Here is a 16,047-nt window from a genome sequence, read left to right as displayed (position 1 = left end):
ATCAGTCCTTTCGATGAATATTTGGGTTTAATTTCCTGTAGGATAGACTGGTTTGATCTCCTTGCTTCCCTAAAGACTCTCAAGAGTCTTTTCCAGCACCATAATTATAAACCATCAATTCTTCAGCATTCAGCCTTCTTTATGGTCCAACTTTCACATCAATACATGATTACTGGAAAAACCACAGCTTTGATCATACAGGCCTTTGTCAGCAAAGTAATGTCTTTGCTTTTTAATATGCTGTCTAGGTTTGTCATAGCTTTCTTTATAAGGAGTAGGAAGTTTGTTGTTTTTTTTTTTTTTTTTAATTTTGTGGCTGTGGTCACGAAAATCACTACAAACTGTGGAAAATTCTTCAAAAAATGGGAATACCAGACCACCTGACCTGCCTCTTGAGAAATCTGTATGCAGGTCAGGAAGCAACAGTTAGAACTGGACATGGAAAAACAGACTAGTTCCAAATAGAGAAAGGAGTACTTCAAGGCTGTATATGGTCACCCTGCTTATTTAACTTCTATGCAGAGTACATCATGAGAAACGCTGGGCTGGATGAAGCACAAGCTGGAATCAAGACTGCCAGGAGAAATATCAATAACCTCAGATATGCAGATGACACCACCCTTATGGCAGAAAGTGAAGAAGAATGAAAGAGCCTCTTGATGAAAGTGAAAAAGGAGAGTGAAAAGTTGGCTTAAAACTCAACATTCAGAAAATTAATCATGGCATCTGGTCCCATCACTTCATAGCAAACAGATGGGGAAATAGTGGAAACAGTGTCTAACTTTATTTTTTTGGGCTCCAAAATCACTGCACATGTTGACTGCATCCATGAAATTAAAAGACGCTTACTCCTTGGAAGGAAAGTTAGGACCAACCTAGACAGCATATTAAAAAGCAGAGACATTACTTTGCCAACAAAGGTCTGTCTAGTCAAAGCTATGGTTTTTCCAATAGTCATGTATGTTTGCGAGAGTTGGACTATATATAAAGAAAGCTGAGCGCCAAAGAATTGATGATTTTGAACTGTAGCATTGGAGAAGACTCTTGAGAGTACCTTGGACAGCAAGGAGATCCAACTAGTCCATCCTAAAAGAAATCAGTCCTGAATATTCATTGGAAGGACTGATGCTGAGGCTAAAACTCCAATTCTTTGGCCACGTGATGTGAAGAACTGATTCACTGGAAAAGACCCTGATGCTGGAAACGATTGAAGGCGGGCGGAGAAGGGGACGACAGAGGAGGAGATGGTTGGATGGCATCACTGACTCGATGGACATGAATTTGAGTAAACTCCGGAAGTTGGTAATGGACAGGGAGGCCTCACATGCTGCAGTCCATAGGGTCGCGAAGAGGTGGACACGACTGAGCGACTGAACTGAGCTGGAAAAACCACAGCTTTGACTATATGGACCTTTGTCAGCAAAGTGGTAGCTCTGCTTTTTAATACACTTTCTAGGTTTGTCATAGCTTTCTTTATAAGGAGTAAGAGCTTTTTAATTTCGTGGATGCAGTCACTGTCCACAGTGATTTTGGAACCCAGTGGAAAATGTCACTGTTTCCACTTTTTTCTCCATCTATTTGCGATGAAGTGATGGGACCAGATGCCATGATCTTAGTCTTTTGTGTGCTGAGTTTTAAGCCAGGTTTTTCACTCCCTTTTTTCACCCTCATCAAAAGGCCCTTTAGTTCTTCTCTGCTTTCTGCCACTAGAGTAGTATCATCTGCATATCTAAGATTGCTGGTATTGTTCCTGACGATCTTGATTCCGGCTTGTGATTCTTCCAGCCCTGAGCTTCACATGATTACTCTGCATGTAAGTTAAAAAAGCAGGGTGACAACATACAGCCTTGAGGTACTCCCTGCCTCATTTTGAACGAGCCAAGACATGGAGGCAAACTAAATGTCCATTGACGGAGGAATGGGTAAAGAAAATGTGGTGTGTATATATATGTGGACACACCACACACACACACAATGTAACATTTCACACAATGTAATATTACTAAGCCATTAAAAAGAATGAATTAACACCATTTGCAACAATATGGATGGACCTACAAAATGTCATACTGAGTGAATTAAGTCACACAGAAATATTATATAACATCCCTTTTATGTGGAATCTAAAAAGAAATGATACAAATGAACTAACTTACAAAACAGATACTCACAGACTTAGAGAACAAATTTCTCATTGCCAGGGTAGGGATGGGAGAAAGGGATAATTACGGAGTTTGGGATGGACATATACACACTGCTGTATTTAAAATGCATAACCAACAAGGACCTACTGTACAGCACATGGAACTCTACTCAATGTTATGTGCCAGCTTGGATGGGAGCGGGGTTTGGGAGAGAATAGAAACATGTATATGTACGGCTAAGTCCTTTTGCTGTTCACTTGAAAATATCACACTATAGTTTGTTAATCAGCTACACCCCAATACAAAGTTAAAGAAAAATGAAGATATAAGACAAGCAGGAAAGAAAAGAAAAAAAAAAGCAAAGTGTCGGAAGTCTTTCCTTATCAAGCGTGCATGCTCAGTCAGTCAGTTGTGTCGGACTCTTTGCAACCCCATGGACTGTGGCCATAGTTGGTGATTTCAATACACCACTTCCCAAAAAAAAAAAAAAAACCAAGACCAGACATAAGATTAATAAGGCAATAGAGGACTTGAACAACAGATACCATATATCAAACAGACCTAATAGACATATAAGGAACATTCCACCCAAAAACAGAATACACCCTTTTCTCAAGTGCACATACAACTTCTACAGCATAGCTGATTAGGCCATAAAAAAGTCCCAGCAACTTTTAAAAGCTTGAAATCACAGAAACTGTATTCTTAGAGCAGAAAGCAAAGGAAGTAGAAATCAGTAACAGAAGAGAAACTGGAAAATTTGCAAATATGTGGACACTAAACAGCATACTCTTAAATTACTGAGTTAAAGAAGAAATGACAAATTAGAATACTATGAGACTAGTGAAAACAAAGACATTATATGTCAAAATTTATGAGACATACCAAAAGCAGTGCTCAGAGGGAAATATAACTGTAAACACCCATGTTAAAAAGAAATGTATCAATTCAATAATCTAACTCTCTACCTTAATCAAGAGCAAATTAAACCTGTATGCGTGCTACGTCGCTGCAGTCATGTCTGACTCTTTGCGACCCAATGGACTGTAGTCCGCCAGGCTCCTCTGTCCATGAGATTTTACAGGCAAGAATACTGGAGTGGGTTGCCATGCCCCACTCCAGAGGATCTTCCTGACCCAGGCACGAACCTGCTTCTCTCATGTCGCCTGCACTGGCTGGCAGATTCTAGTGCTACCTGGGAAGCCCAAGTTAAACCTGAAGGCAGCAAATTTATGAAACAATAAAAATAAAAGGAGAAATAAACAAGAGTAGAGAAATAATAGAATTTATAAGGCTAAAATTTGACTTTTTTAAATGTATTGACATTACTGACAAACTTTCAGACTCAGTAAGTAAAAAAGAGAGAAGATGCAAATAACCACACTCATAAATTAAAGCAGTAATATTACTATCAACCTTACAAAGAAATAGGTTCCCACAGTAAGCCACTGCTGATTCATGCCTCCAACCTCTCCAACACTAGTAGTTCCCTCACCAGGGATCGGACCCATGGCCCTGGCAGTGGAAATGTGGAACTCTAACTACTGAACCACCAACAAATTCCCTCTAATGGAACATTTTCATATCAAGTATTTCAAATTAATGAAGGTCTAACTTCATGAAAGTGTGTGCACTGTCAAAGGTGTCATCATGCAGCTGGCATGTAGAATACTAAAAAGAACTTAAGGGTGAACTGAACTGAATTCATCCAGGAATTCAACCTACATGAAGACTTGACATCAGGACCTGTACCTATCATTCAGCCTACAGGAGCCCCACTCTGCCATCCTGATCTGAGCCCCATGCCAACTGGCTCCTAAGCCCTGTGCAGCTGCCCTGGGTGAAGAGATACGAGCTCCTCCCACAGTTACATGGCCTTTGTTCAGATGACTGAAGCAGACAAGCAGATGGTAGAATATCTGAGGAGGGACAGGACGTGCTGATATGATGCTCATTCTCTGTCTGCCTCTGAAGACAAGTTGGGACCAGTAAGACCCAACCCTGGATAGGCCACTGATGTTGGAGACTATGGCTTGGAGGCTTTGAATACTCCTAGGGGTTCTGCTCCTGAGGGCTGAGGGGACCAGGTCTCCATTTAGGGAATACTAGGAACATTCAGGAAAGCTCTGCACTGGGGTTTTTCAAACTTTGATGTGTATCAGAATTACCTGAAAGCCTTGTTGGAATACAACTGCTGGATCTGATGCCCAGGGTCTGATTCAGTAGGTATGGGGTGTAACTCAAGAATCTACAGTTCTTTTTTTTTTTATAGCCACGCCATGCAGTTTGCTGCATCTGTTCCCTGACCAGGGATTGAACCCATGCCCTTGGCAGTGAGAGCACAGAGTCCTAAGCACTGGACTTTCAAAGAATTTCCAAGATTCTGCATTTTTAACTGTGCCAAGGTGATACTGAAATTGCTGGTGGGGAACCATACCTTGAGAACTATTGCTATAGAGCCTGCAAGTGTTTCCTAACAGGATCTGATTAAAGGAATTTTAAATTTACATATTTATTTATTTATAAATTCCCACCTTTCTTAAATTTCTAGAATTAAAAACCTTATAGAAACAAAAAAGATTATAAGAGATAGGAAAAAATTATATGCCAATAAACTGCATAACCTATATTAAATGGCTCAAGGAAAAGTAAAAGATTAGAACAAACCTGTAACATTCAAAGAGATTCAGCTATCAAAACCTCCTAACAAAAAAGTCCAGAATCAGATGGTTACACTAGTGAATTCTACAAGCAATTTAAATAAATAACAATGATCATTCTCAAAATCTTCCTAAAAATATATGAGGAAGATTTCCTAACTCAATCTATGAAGCCAGCATTTCTTCTATATAAAAGCCAAACACAGAACCCGCCCCCCCTCCCAAAAAAAACCTACAGAACAATTTCTCCTATAAAGGTAAGTGCTGCTGCTGCTAAGTCACTTCAGTCATGTCCAACTCTGTGCGACCCCATAGACGGCAGCCCACCAGGCCCCCGCCAGTCCCTGGGATTCTCCAGGCAAGAACACTGGAGTGGGTTGCCATTTTCTTCTCCAATGCATGAAAGTGGAAAGTGAAAGTGAAGTCGCTCAGTCGTGTCTGACTCTTAGCGACCCCATGGACTGCAGCCCACCAGGCTCCTCCGTCCATGGGATTTTCCAGGCAAGAGTACTGGAGTGGGGTGCTATTGCCTTCTCTGAAATATAAGTGCAAAATTTTTCAAATAGCAAACATACAACTACATATTATATAATATATACCATGGGGAAGGGGGGCCTACCCAAGAATGCCAAAGTTGTCCAACATTAGAAAATCAAAGTAATAAGATACATTATTAGAAAGTAAAAAAGAACCACAAAATCATCTCAAATTAAGACAAAAAGCATTTCACAAAATCTCAAGAGACACTAAAGAGCCAAAACATTACTTCATGATAAAAACATTCAAAAAACTAGGAAACTGAATGGAACTTTCTTAATATAATAAAGAGCATTTATGAAAAACAAGTAACTAACTTCATACTCTGTTGAACGACTAAAATAAAAGCTACCCCCCCTAAAATCAAGAAGTCAACAATGTCCATTTTTACCATGGTTTTCAACAAATTAGTGTATGTTGAAGCAGAACAATTATGCAAGAAAGAGACATAAATCACATGCAAGTAGGAAAAAAAGTGATACTATCTTTATTCAGAGACGACATAATCCTTTATATATAGAAAATCTTAAGGAATCGACAATAGCCAAATACTAGTTGAAAATGGCATCACTGACTCAATGGAAATGAGTTTGAGCAACCTCATGGAGATAGTGAATGATAGGGAAGCCTGGTGGGCTGCAGCCCATGGGATCGCAAAAAGTTGGACACAACTAAGCGACTTGAACAAGTTGAAAAAAACTTGTAGGTGGAAGACAACATACAAAAATGAATTCTTTTTTAGAACTAATAAGTTTAACAATGTGAGAGGATAAAAAATCAACCACAAAACACTGTTTCTGTACAGTGACCATTAAAAAAAATGAAAGGGAAGAAAATTACATTTACAGTTGCATTAGAATAAAGGAAACATTTAAAAAAGAAATTTAACCCAGGTAAAAGATTTGTTTACAGATGGGAAGACAATATTATAAGGATGTCACTAGGCACTCAAAACAATCTACAGATTCAATACTGTACTTGTCAAAATCTTAATTCTTTTATACAGAAAATCTCATCCGAAATTCTTATGGAATCTCATGGAAAGGACCTTTAAAGCCAAAATGATCTTGGAAAGAGAGACCAAAGTTGGAAGTCTCACACTTCTAGAGATCAAATTTCACCACAAAGTGACAGTAATCAAAACACTGTGATACAAGTATAGAGACAAACATACAAACCAAAAGAAAACCACTTCCAGAAATAAATCCTCACATATTTGGTCAAATGGATTCTGGCAAGAAAACCAAGATCATGCAAATAAGGGAAACACTGTCTTTTCAAAAAAAACGGTGCTGGGAAATATAGATATTCACATACAGCAAAAAAAGAAATTGAATCCTGGTCTTACATCATGCACAAAAATCAACTGAAAATGGACCAAACATCTAAGTGTAAAAAAATTATAAAACTTCTTAAAGAAAAACTAGTGCAAAAGCATCATGATAGTAGATTTGGAAATGATTTCTTGGCTGTGACATCAAAGGCACAGGCAACAAAAGAAAAAATAAGATAGATTTCATCAATATAAAAAAACTTTTCTGCATCAAAGGACTTTATCAACAGAGTCAGAAGGCAATCAAAGGATAGTAAAAAAAAAAAGTTTGGAAATCATTTATCTGATAAGAATCTAGTACCCAGAATACAAAGATGACCCTTGAACAACACAAGGCTTATAAGGTTCAACCACCCATATGGTTGAAAAATCACATATAACTTCACAGATGGCACTCTACATCCAGTTATGCAGACACAGATTCAACCAACTGTAGACTGTGTTTAGTACTACTGGATGCATTTATTGAAAAAATTCTATGTTTAAGTGGATTCACATAATTCATATTCATGCTGTTCAAGAGTCCACTGTAATTTCTTACTATCGAATTACACCAAAAAAAAAAAAAAAACCCAGTTAAAAAGAAATTGTCAGAACTTCTCTGGAGGTTCAGTGGTTGGAAGTCCACCTGCCAACACAGGGGACATAGGTTCATCCCCTGGTCCTGCAAGATCCCACATGCCTTGGAGCGACTAGGCCTCTGCACAACAATTACTGAGTCTGTGCTCTAGAGCCTGTGAGCTGCAACTACTATACTCACGAATCTGAAGCCCATGCTCCACAACAAGACAAGCCAGGATAAGGAGAAGCCCACGCACCACAACAAAGAGGAGCTTCAGCTCACCACAACTAGAGGATGCTGCCTGCAGCAACAAGGATCCACCACAACCAAAAATAAATAATATATATATTTTTAATGGTCAAAGGACTCAAACAGACACTTCTCCAAAGAAGATATATTATTGGCCAATAAGCACATCAAGAGTTGAGGCTCAACTTGTTAGAGAAATGCACATCAAAACCACAATGCAATAACATTTTCCAGTTTTGAGGATGGCTATAATCACAAAATGGAACATAACAAATTTGAGAAAAGCTTTGTCATCTCTGGTTAGGTAATGAGTTCTTACATGTTGACACCAAAAGTACCATTCATAAAAAGAAACAAAAAAGAGACTAACTGGACTTAATCTTTTTTCTCTGAAAAAGACATGTGAGAGATTTTAAAAAGTCATACACTAAGAGAAAATACTTTCAAATCATGTAATTGAAAAAGAACTTATAGGAAGAAAACTTTCAAACGTCAAATATAAGACAGAAAACAGTTCCTTTTCTTCCCCATAGGTGAAGGATTTGAACAGACACTTTAACAAAGAACATAAAAGGGTAACATATATTTCCAGTGGATGCTCTTTACCATTGTTTTGTTGTTTTAGTCTATTAAGTTCTATCCAACTCTTTTGTGATCCAATGGCCTATAGCCCACTAGGCTCCTCTGTTCACAGGATTCCCCAGGCAAGAGTACTGGAGTGGGTTGTTATTTCCTTCTCCAGGTGATCTTCTCATTAGGGAATGGACTAGAACTGAAATGAGATACTACTACATACATATTAACATGACTAAAATTAAAAAGACCATTTCAAGTGTTGGTAAGGAGTCAAAACAGCTGGAAAATTCATACATAACATAGCTGGAAGAAATGGAAAAATAGCACAATCCCTATGAAAAACAGCTAGTAACCAGACACTAACTGTTAATATATAACTAAGCAGCTAAAGTTGAATGGTTCTATGAAGACCTACAAGACCTTTTAGAACTAACACCGAAAAAAGATGTCCTTTTCATTATAGGGGACTAGAAAGCAAAAGTAGGAAGTCAAGAAACACCTGGACTAACAGGCATTTTGGCCTTGGAGTACAGAATGAAGCAGGACAAAGGCTAATAAAGTTCTGCCAAGGGAAAGCACTGGGCATAGCAAACACCCTCTTCCAACAACACAAGAGAAGACTCTACACGTGGACATCACCAGATGTTCAACAACAAAAAATCAGATTGATCATATTTGTTGCAGCCAAAGATGGAGAAGCTCTATACACTCAGCAAAACACAAGACCGGGAGGAAACTGTGGCTCAGATCATGAACTCCTTATTGCCAAATTCAGACTTAAATTGAAGAAAGTGGGGAAAACCACTAGACAATTCAGGTATGACCTAAATCAAATCCATTATGATTATACACAGGAAGTGAGAAATAGACTTAAGGGACTAGATGTGATAAGAGTGCCTGATGAACTATGGACAGAGGTTTGCGGCATTGTACAGGAGACCGGAATCAAGACCATCCCCAAGAAAAATGAAAAAAAGCAAAATGGCTGTCTGAGGAGACCTTACAAATAGCTGTGAAAAGAAGCGAAAAGCAAAGGAGAAAAGGAAAGATACACCCATTTGAATGCAGAGTTCCAAAGAATAGCAAGGAGAGATAAGAAAGCCCTCCTCAGTGATCAATGCAAAGAAACAGAATGTGAAAAACTAGAGATCTCTACAGAAAATTAGAGATACTAAGGGAACATTTCATGCAAAGATGGGATCAACAAAGGACAGAAATGGTAGGGACCTAACAGAAGCAGAAGATACTATGAAGATGTGGCAAGAATACAGAGAAGAACTACACAAAAAAGATCTTCATAACCCAGATAATCACGATGGTGTGATCACTCAACAAGAGCCAGACATCCTGGAATGTGAAGTCAAGTGAGCCTTAGGAAGCACCACCATGAACAAAGCTAGTGGAGGTGATGGAATTCCAGTTGACCTATTTCAAATCCTAAAAGATGCTGCTGCATTCAATATGTCAGCAAATTTGGAAAACTCAGCAGTGGCCACAGGTCTGGAAAAGGTCAGTTTTCATTCCAATCCCAAAGAAAGGCAATTCCAAAGAATGCTCAAACTACTGCACAATTGCACTCATCTCATATGCTAGTAAAGTGACACTCAAAATTCTCCAAGCCAGGCTTCAGTGATACGTGAACTGTGAACTTCCAGATGTTTAAGCTGGTTTTAGAAAAGGCAGAGGAACCAGAGATCAAATTGCCAACATCCACTAGATCATCGAAAAAGCAAGAGAGTTCAAGAAAAACATCTATTTCTGCCTTATTGACTATGCCAAAGCCTTTGATTGTGTGGATCACAGTAAACTGTGGAAAATTCTGAAAGAGATGGGAATACCAGACCACCTGACCTGCCTCTTCAGAAACCTATATGCAGTTCAGGAAGCAACAGTGAGAGCTGGACATGGAACAACAGACTGGTTCCAAATAGGAAAAGGAGTACTTCAAGGCTGCATATTGTCACCCTGCTTACTTAACTTATATTCAGAGTACATCATGAGAAACGCTGGGCTGGAAGAAGCACAAGCTGGAATCAAGATTGCCGGGAGAAATATCAATAACCTCAGATATGCAGATGACACCACCCTTATGGCAGAAAGTGAAGAACTAAAGAGCCTCTTGATGAAAGTGAAAGAGGAGAGTGAAAAAGTTGGCTTAAAGCTCAACATTCAGAAAACTAAGATCATGGCATCTGGTCCCATCACTTCATGGCAAATAGATGGGGAAACAGTGGAAACAGTGGCTGACTTTATTTGGGGGGGCTCCAAAATCACTCCAGATGGTGACTGCAGCCATGAAATTAAAAGACACTTACTCCTTTGGAAGCAAAGTTATGACCAACCTAGACAGCATATTATTATTTTTTTTTTTAGACAGCATATTAAAAAGCAGATGTTACTTTGTCAACAAAGCTCTGTCTAGTCAAGGCTGTGGTTTTTCCAGTAGTCATGTATGGATGTGAGAGTTGGCCTATAAAGAAAGCTGAGTGCTGAAGAATTGATGCTTTTGAACTGTGGTGTTGGAGAAGACTCTTAATAGGAGTCCCTTGGACTGCAAGGAGATCCAACCAGTCCATCCTAAAGGAGATCAGTGCTGGGTGTTCACTGGAAAGACTGATGTTGAAGCTGGAACTCCAATACTTTGGCCACCTGATGCAAAGAGCTGAATAATTTAAAAGACTCTAACGCTGGAAAAGATTGAGGGCAGGAGGAGAAGGGGACGACACAGGATGAGGTGGTTAGATGGCATCACCGACTCATGGACAAGAGTCTGAGTGAACTCCAGGAGTTGGTGATGGACAGGGAGGCCTGGCGTGCTGAGGTTCATGGGGTTGCAAAGAGTCGGACATGACTGAGTGACTGAACTGAAGGGAACTGAAAGCAATGCCACTCCTAGGTGGCGAAGTTCAAAGAAAGCTTATGTTCTTACAAAAAAAAAAAGGTGCATTAATAATCAAATGCTCGTAGTAATTTATTCATAACTGCCAGAAACTGTAAACATCCCCAAAGTGAAAGTGAAGTCGCTCAGTTGTGTCCGACTCTTTGCGACCCCATGCCCTGTAGCCTATCAGGCTTCTCAGTCCATGGGATTTTCCAGGCAAGAATACTGGAGTGGGTTACTATTTCCTTCTCCAGGAGATCTTCCCAACCCAGGAACTGAACCTGGGTCTCCCGCATTTTAGGCAGACGCTTTACCGTCTGAGCCACCAGGGGAGTCCAAACATCTCCAAACTATCCTTAATTAAAAGATTATAATTATACGATAGCACATTCACAAGATGGAATACTATTCAACAATTAAATGAGTCTCAAGTACACAGACTATGTACTTACTGTAGAATTCCACTTACAAGACATTGTTAGAAAACCACACAGAACAGAACAGACCAGTGGTTGTTAGAGACTGGGGTAAAAGAGGACTGACTAGAAAGCGACAGCATAACAGAATCTGGGGGTTGAACAACATATCCAAATGACAACTAACTTCTAAATCCAATCAGGATCGTCTGCAGAAACTCATTTAATTCTCAAATAAAATCTCAAATAACTGAGATAATTCTCAAAACAGAAAGGAACTAAAATGAGTAACTACAATATTTTGAAAAAGAAAAAAGTGAGAATAAACAAAATACCTGATTTCTATAAGTACACAAACTTACACAAGTTTAATAAGAAATACAATTATGGAATGCTTTACATGTTTATATGCAATTTACATTTTTTACTTGGAAAAAGCACTGTGGAAATTCTATACCATTTGTTAATACTTATGTGTCATAAGTGTATTTAGATCCTTAAGGATCTGTCTTCCTTAATCAGAAAAACATTTTAATATATACTTTAAACTTACATAAACACAGTATGGGGCTTCCCTGGTAGTTCAGCTCTTAAAGAATCCACGTGCAATGTAGGAGACCCGCGTTCGATCCCTGGGTGGGAAGATCTCCTGGAGAACAGAATGGCAACCCATTTCAGTATTCTTGTCTGGGAAACCCCATGCACAGAGGAGCCTGGAGGCCTACAATCTGTGGGGTTGCAAGAGTCAGACACAACTGAGCAGCTAAGCATAAACCTACTATAGTTTTAGTTTTATACCAATACAACATTAAAAGGCAGAACACTCAGCTTACCTTCCTGCATTTAATATTCTCGCTCAGAGAGTAAAGTCCACTGCTAGGTTTTTTTTTCCCTTAGGGGCTTCCCAGGTGGCACTAGTAGTAAAGAACCCGCATGCCAATGAGGGAGACATCAGAGATATGAGTTCAATCCTTGAAGTCAGGAAAATCTCCTGGAGGAGGGCGAGGCAACCCACTCCAGTATTCTTGCCTGGACAGAGCAGTCTGATGGGCTATGGTCCACTGAGCTGCAAAGAGTCAGACACAACTGAAGCAACTTAGCACATATGAACACCAGGTTTTGGGATCAAGAAACAAGAAGTCTAGTGATAGTTTCAGGACATCTGCAAAATTTTGAGAATCTCATTTTATGAGTATTTTACTTAAGTAAAATAACCCAGTGCACTCTTATTCTCTATTCCCCATTTTTAATTAAGTCTCATTTTACTAAACACAACCAACTTTGTCTTATAAACCTATATATTTGGCTCTCTACAGCTCTCAAGGAAAAAAATCTCCCTTGGTGGAGAAGGTATATAAAAATGATGCATACCAATTTTTCACTTAACATTTTACCATCCTTTAATCTTATTTCTGTTCTAATCATAGCTTTAAAACTCATGTTTACCAAGATGGCAGCCACCATGAAGAAGACAGCTGCAGAAGATGTCAATATCACTTTTGAAGATCAACAAAAGATAAAAAAATTTGCACAGAATACAAGTAGAATCACAGAGCTGAAGGAAGAAATAGAAGTAAAAAAGAAACAACTCCAAAATTTAGAAGATGTCTGTGAGGACATCATGCTTGCAGATGACAACTTCTTAATGACACCTTATCACATTGGCGATGTTTTCATTAATCATTCTCAAGAAGAAACACAAGAAATGTTAGAAGAAGCAAAGAAAAATTTGCAAGAAGAAACTGACGCCTTAGAATCCAGAATGGAATCAATTCAGTGGGTGTTAGCAGATTTGAAAGTTCAGTTCAGTTGCTCAGTCATGTCCGACTCTTTTTGCAACCCCATGAATCACAGCAGGCCAGGTCTCCCTGTCCATCACCAACTCCCAGAGTCTATCCAAACCCACGTCCATTGAATCAGTGATGCCATCCAAACCATCTCATCTTCTGTCAGTTACATGCAAAATCTGGGAGTAACATAACCTTGAAGCTTAAACATTTTATATAAGTTAAACATTTTAACTTATGAAAGTTAAACATTTTATATAATGTTTTAGTTTAATAAACTTGTATTTTGTTTAAAATGATAATTTCCCTTCTTCAAATGAAATGGAAAGCAAAACTTTTTTTTAAATTTTCATTTATTTAATGGAAACTTGCCTATTTTCACGTCTTGCTTATTTATTTCATATTTTTAAAAGAAGACAGTATTCATCTATGTATTTTGCATAACAATTATATCAAGTGTAGGGGCTTTATGTCATGTTATTAAAATCAGTTAAGCAATCAAAAAAACAAAAAACTCCTGTTTGTACTTACTACGTTTTTCATAAGCCATTCTAAACATTTCTCTTGTCATTCCAGCAATCTTATAAATTTATCATTGGTCATATAGTCCTCTATTTCATTTTTATAGTAGTCACCCATAAATTGGTATCACTCTATAACTAACTTGGTATTGTTTTTTTTCTCTTTACTGAGAACATCCAACATTCATTAAAGCATCTACCTACATGCTAGACACTGTGCTAAACTTCACTTTCAATAAAGAATATTCCCCATTCTTTCTGAATTATGTTGGTTTTAAAGATGCATGCGTGCTCAGCTGTGTCTAATTTTTTGCGACCCAACTATAGCCCATGAGGCTCATCTGTGCATGGGATTTTTTCCAGGCCAAAATACTGGAATGAGTTGCCTTGCCCTCCTCCAAGGATCCTCCTGACCTAGGGATCAAATGCAAATATCCTGCACTGGCAGGCAGTTTTTACCACTGAGCCACCTGGAAAGATACTACACCTGAAAAAGCACATACATCTCTCTCTCTCTCTCTCACTCTAAAGGTACATTTCTCATCATTCCCAAGGTTATCTTCTAAGCTGAGCACTTCTTCTCAGGGCTCCTAACTCTTTCACTTCTCCCATCAGTTCTCACCCTCAAAACAGAATGTAAAAGAGCTGTTCCTCTCATTTTGTCAAACTTCTGAGGGATAAAGAACAGCAACAAAAATAGTAAAAAGCAGGCAGAAAATCAATAAAGACACAAGTGAACTCTATAACACGATCAATCAACTGTATTTAATTGGCATCTATAAACTGTTTCATTCAACAACAGCAGAATTCACATTTCTCTCAAGCTCACATGGAACATTCATCAGAACAGATAACATTCTGAACCATAAAAAATTCCTTAACAAATTTGGAAAAGCAGAAATCATACAATGCATGCTCTCAGGCTACAATGGAATTAAATTAGAAATCATTAATAGATAGTTGGAAAAATCACAAAACACCTGGAAATTAAACAACATGCTTCTAAATAGCATGAGTCAGAGAAGAAATCTCAACAGAAATTTTAAAACATTTCAACTGAATGAATATGAAAATACAACTCATCAAAATTTTTAGGATGCAGCCAAAGCAGCTTACAGAGAATTTATAGCACTGTCTGCATGTAGCAGAAAAGAAGAAAATCTAAAATCAATCGTCTAATCTTCCAACCTAAGAAACTGGGGGGGCGAGAGGGGGGGCGGGGGAGAACAAAGCAAATAAAAACTAAGCGTTAGAAAAGAAATAATAAAAACTAGAGCAAAAGGCAAAGAAGTTGTAAAATAGTAAGTCAAAAATTATGGAAGTGACTAAAACCAAATACTGGTTCTTTGAAAAGATCTATAAAAATTAATAAACATCCACCTAGGCTAACTAAGGACACAATATCAGAAATAAAAAATGGAATGTAAACAGAAAACGACAACACAAAAAGGGTAATAACAGAATACCATGAGTATACTCACAAGATGTGAAACAGAGATGAAATGGATCCAATATTTGAAAGATAAAATATGCCAAAACTCACAAGAAACAGGCAATATAAACTGGCCTACATCTATAAAAGAAACTGCATCAATATTTTAAAACCTGCCACGACATAAAGAACCAAACCCAGATAGGTTCACTGGCAAATTCTAACATTTAAGGAAGAAGCTATAACCAAGTCTCTACCATATCTTCCAAAAGATGAAAGGAGAGGGGATATTTCCTACCTCATTTTATGAGACAGTATTACCCTAACATCAAAATTAGACAAACACACTGCAAGAAAATTACAGACCACTCTATGTCTCATCAACACAGATATAAAACTGTCAACAAAGTGATAGCAAATCAAAAATTTTAAATGTATTTTAAAATTATGTACCACAAGCGAGATTTATCCCATGTACAGTTCAGTTCAGTTGCTCACTCATGAGCAATCCCATGAACTACAGCACTCCAGGCTTTCCTGTCCATCACCAACTCTCAGAGCTTCCTCAAACTCACGCCCATTGATTCGGTAATGCTATCCAACCATCTCATCCTCTGTCAGCCTTTGTCCTCCCGCCTTCAATATGTCCCAGCATCAAGGTCTTTTCCAATGTGTCAGTTCTTAGCATCAGGTAGCAAATATTGAAGCTTCAGCATCAGTCCTTCCAATGAAAATTCAGGACTGATTTCCTTTAGGATGGACTGGTTTGACGTCCCTGCAGTCCAAGGGACTCTCAAGTGTCTTCTCCAACACCACAGGTCAAAAGCATCAATTCTTTGGCGCTCGGCTTTCTTTATGGTCCAACTCTCACAACTACACATGACTACTGGAAAAACCACAGCTCTGACTAGAAGGACCTTTGTTGGCAAAGTAACGTCTCTGCTTTTTA

At 38.4% G+C, this 16,047-nt stretch overlaps 2 protein-coding genes across 4 annotated transcripts in view; one reads left to right on the top strand and one right to left on the bottom strand.

Moving 5' to 3' along the window:
* STAG1 (stromal antigen 1) overlaps positions 1-16,047 on the bottom strand; it is a 505,017-nt gene that overhangs the window by 363,350 nt on the left and 125,620 nt on the right. The window contains exon 2 of one of the 3 annotated variants that reach the window (XM_059889102.1): positions 11,912-12,007. The exons of the other annotated variants lie outside the window; for them this stretch is intronic. The gene's annotated coding sequence lies outside the window, so the exon portion shown is untranslated. The remainder of the gene's footprint in view (positions 1-11,911; positions 12,008-16,047) is intronic. 3 annotated transcript variants of the gene reach the window in all.
* Positions 12,722-13,418, top strand: LOC101905125 (prefoldin subunit 4-like). The gene has a single exon (XM_059889108.1). It carries the CDS (start codon positions 12,722-12,724, stop codon positions 13,271-13,273), a length of 552 nt encoding a protein of 183 aa, XP_059745091.1. The 3' UTR covers positions 13,274-13,418.

This window comes from Bos taurus, chromosome 1 (genome assembly GCF_002263795.3).
Source record: "Bos taurus isolate L1 Dominette 01449 registration number 42190680 breed Hereford chromosome 1, ARS-UCD2.0, whole genome shotgun sequence".
Lineage (NCBI taxonomy): Eukaryota > Metazoa > Chordata > Mammalia > Artiodactyla > Bovidae > Bos > Bos taurus.
Note: the sequence above shows the minus strand (reverse complement) of the source record. Positions and strands in the feature narration are given on the sequence as shown.

Coding starts and splice junctions, on each gene's coding strand:
- LOC101905125 (XM_059889108.1), top strand. CDS start 12,722: ATGCATACCAATTTTTCACTTAACATTTTACCATCCTTTAATCTTATT.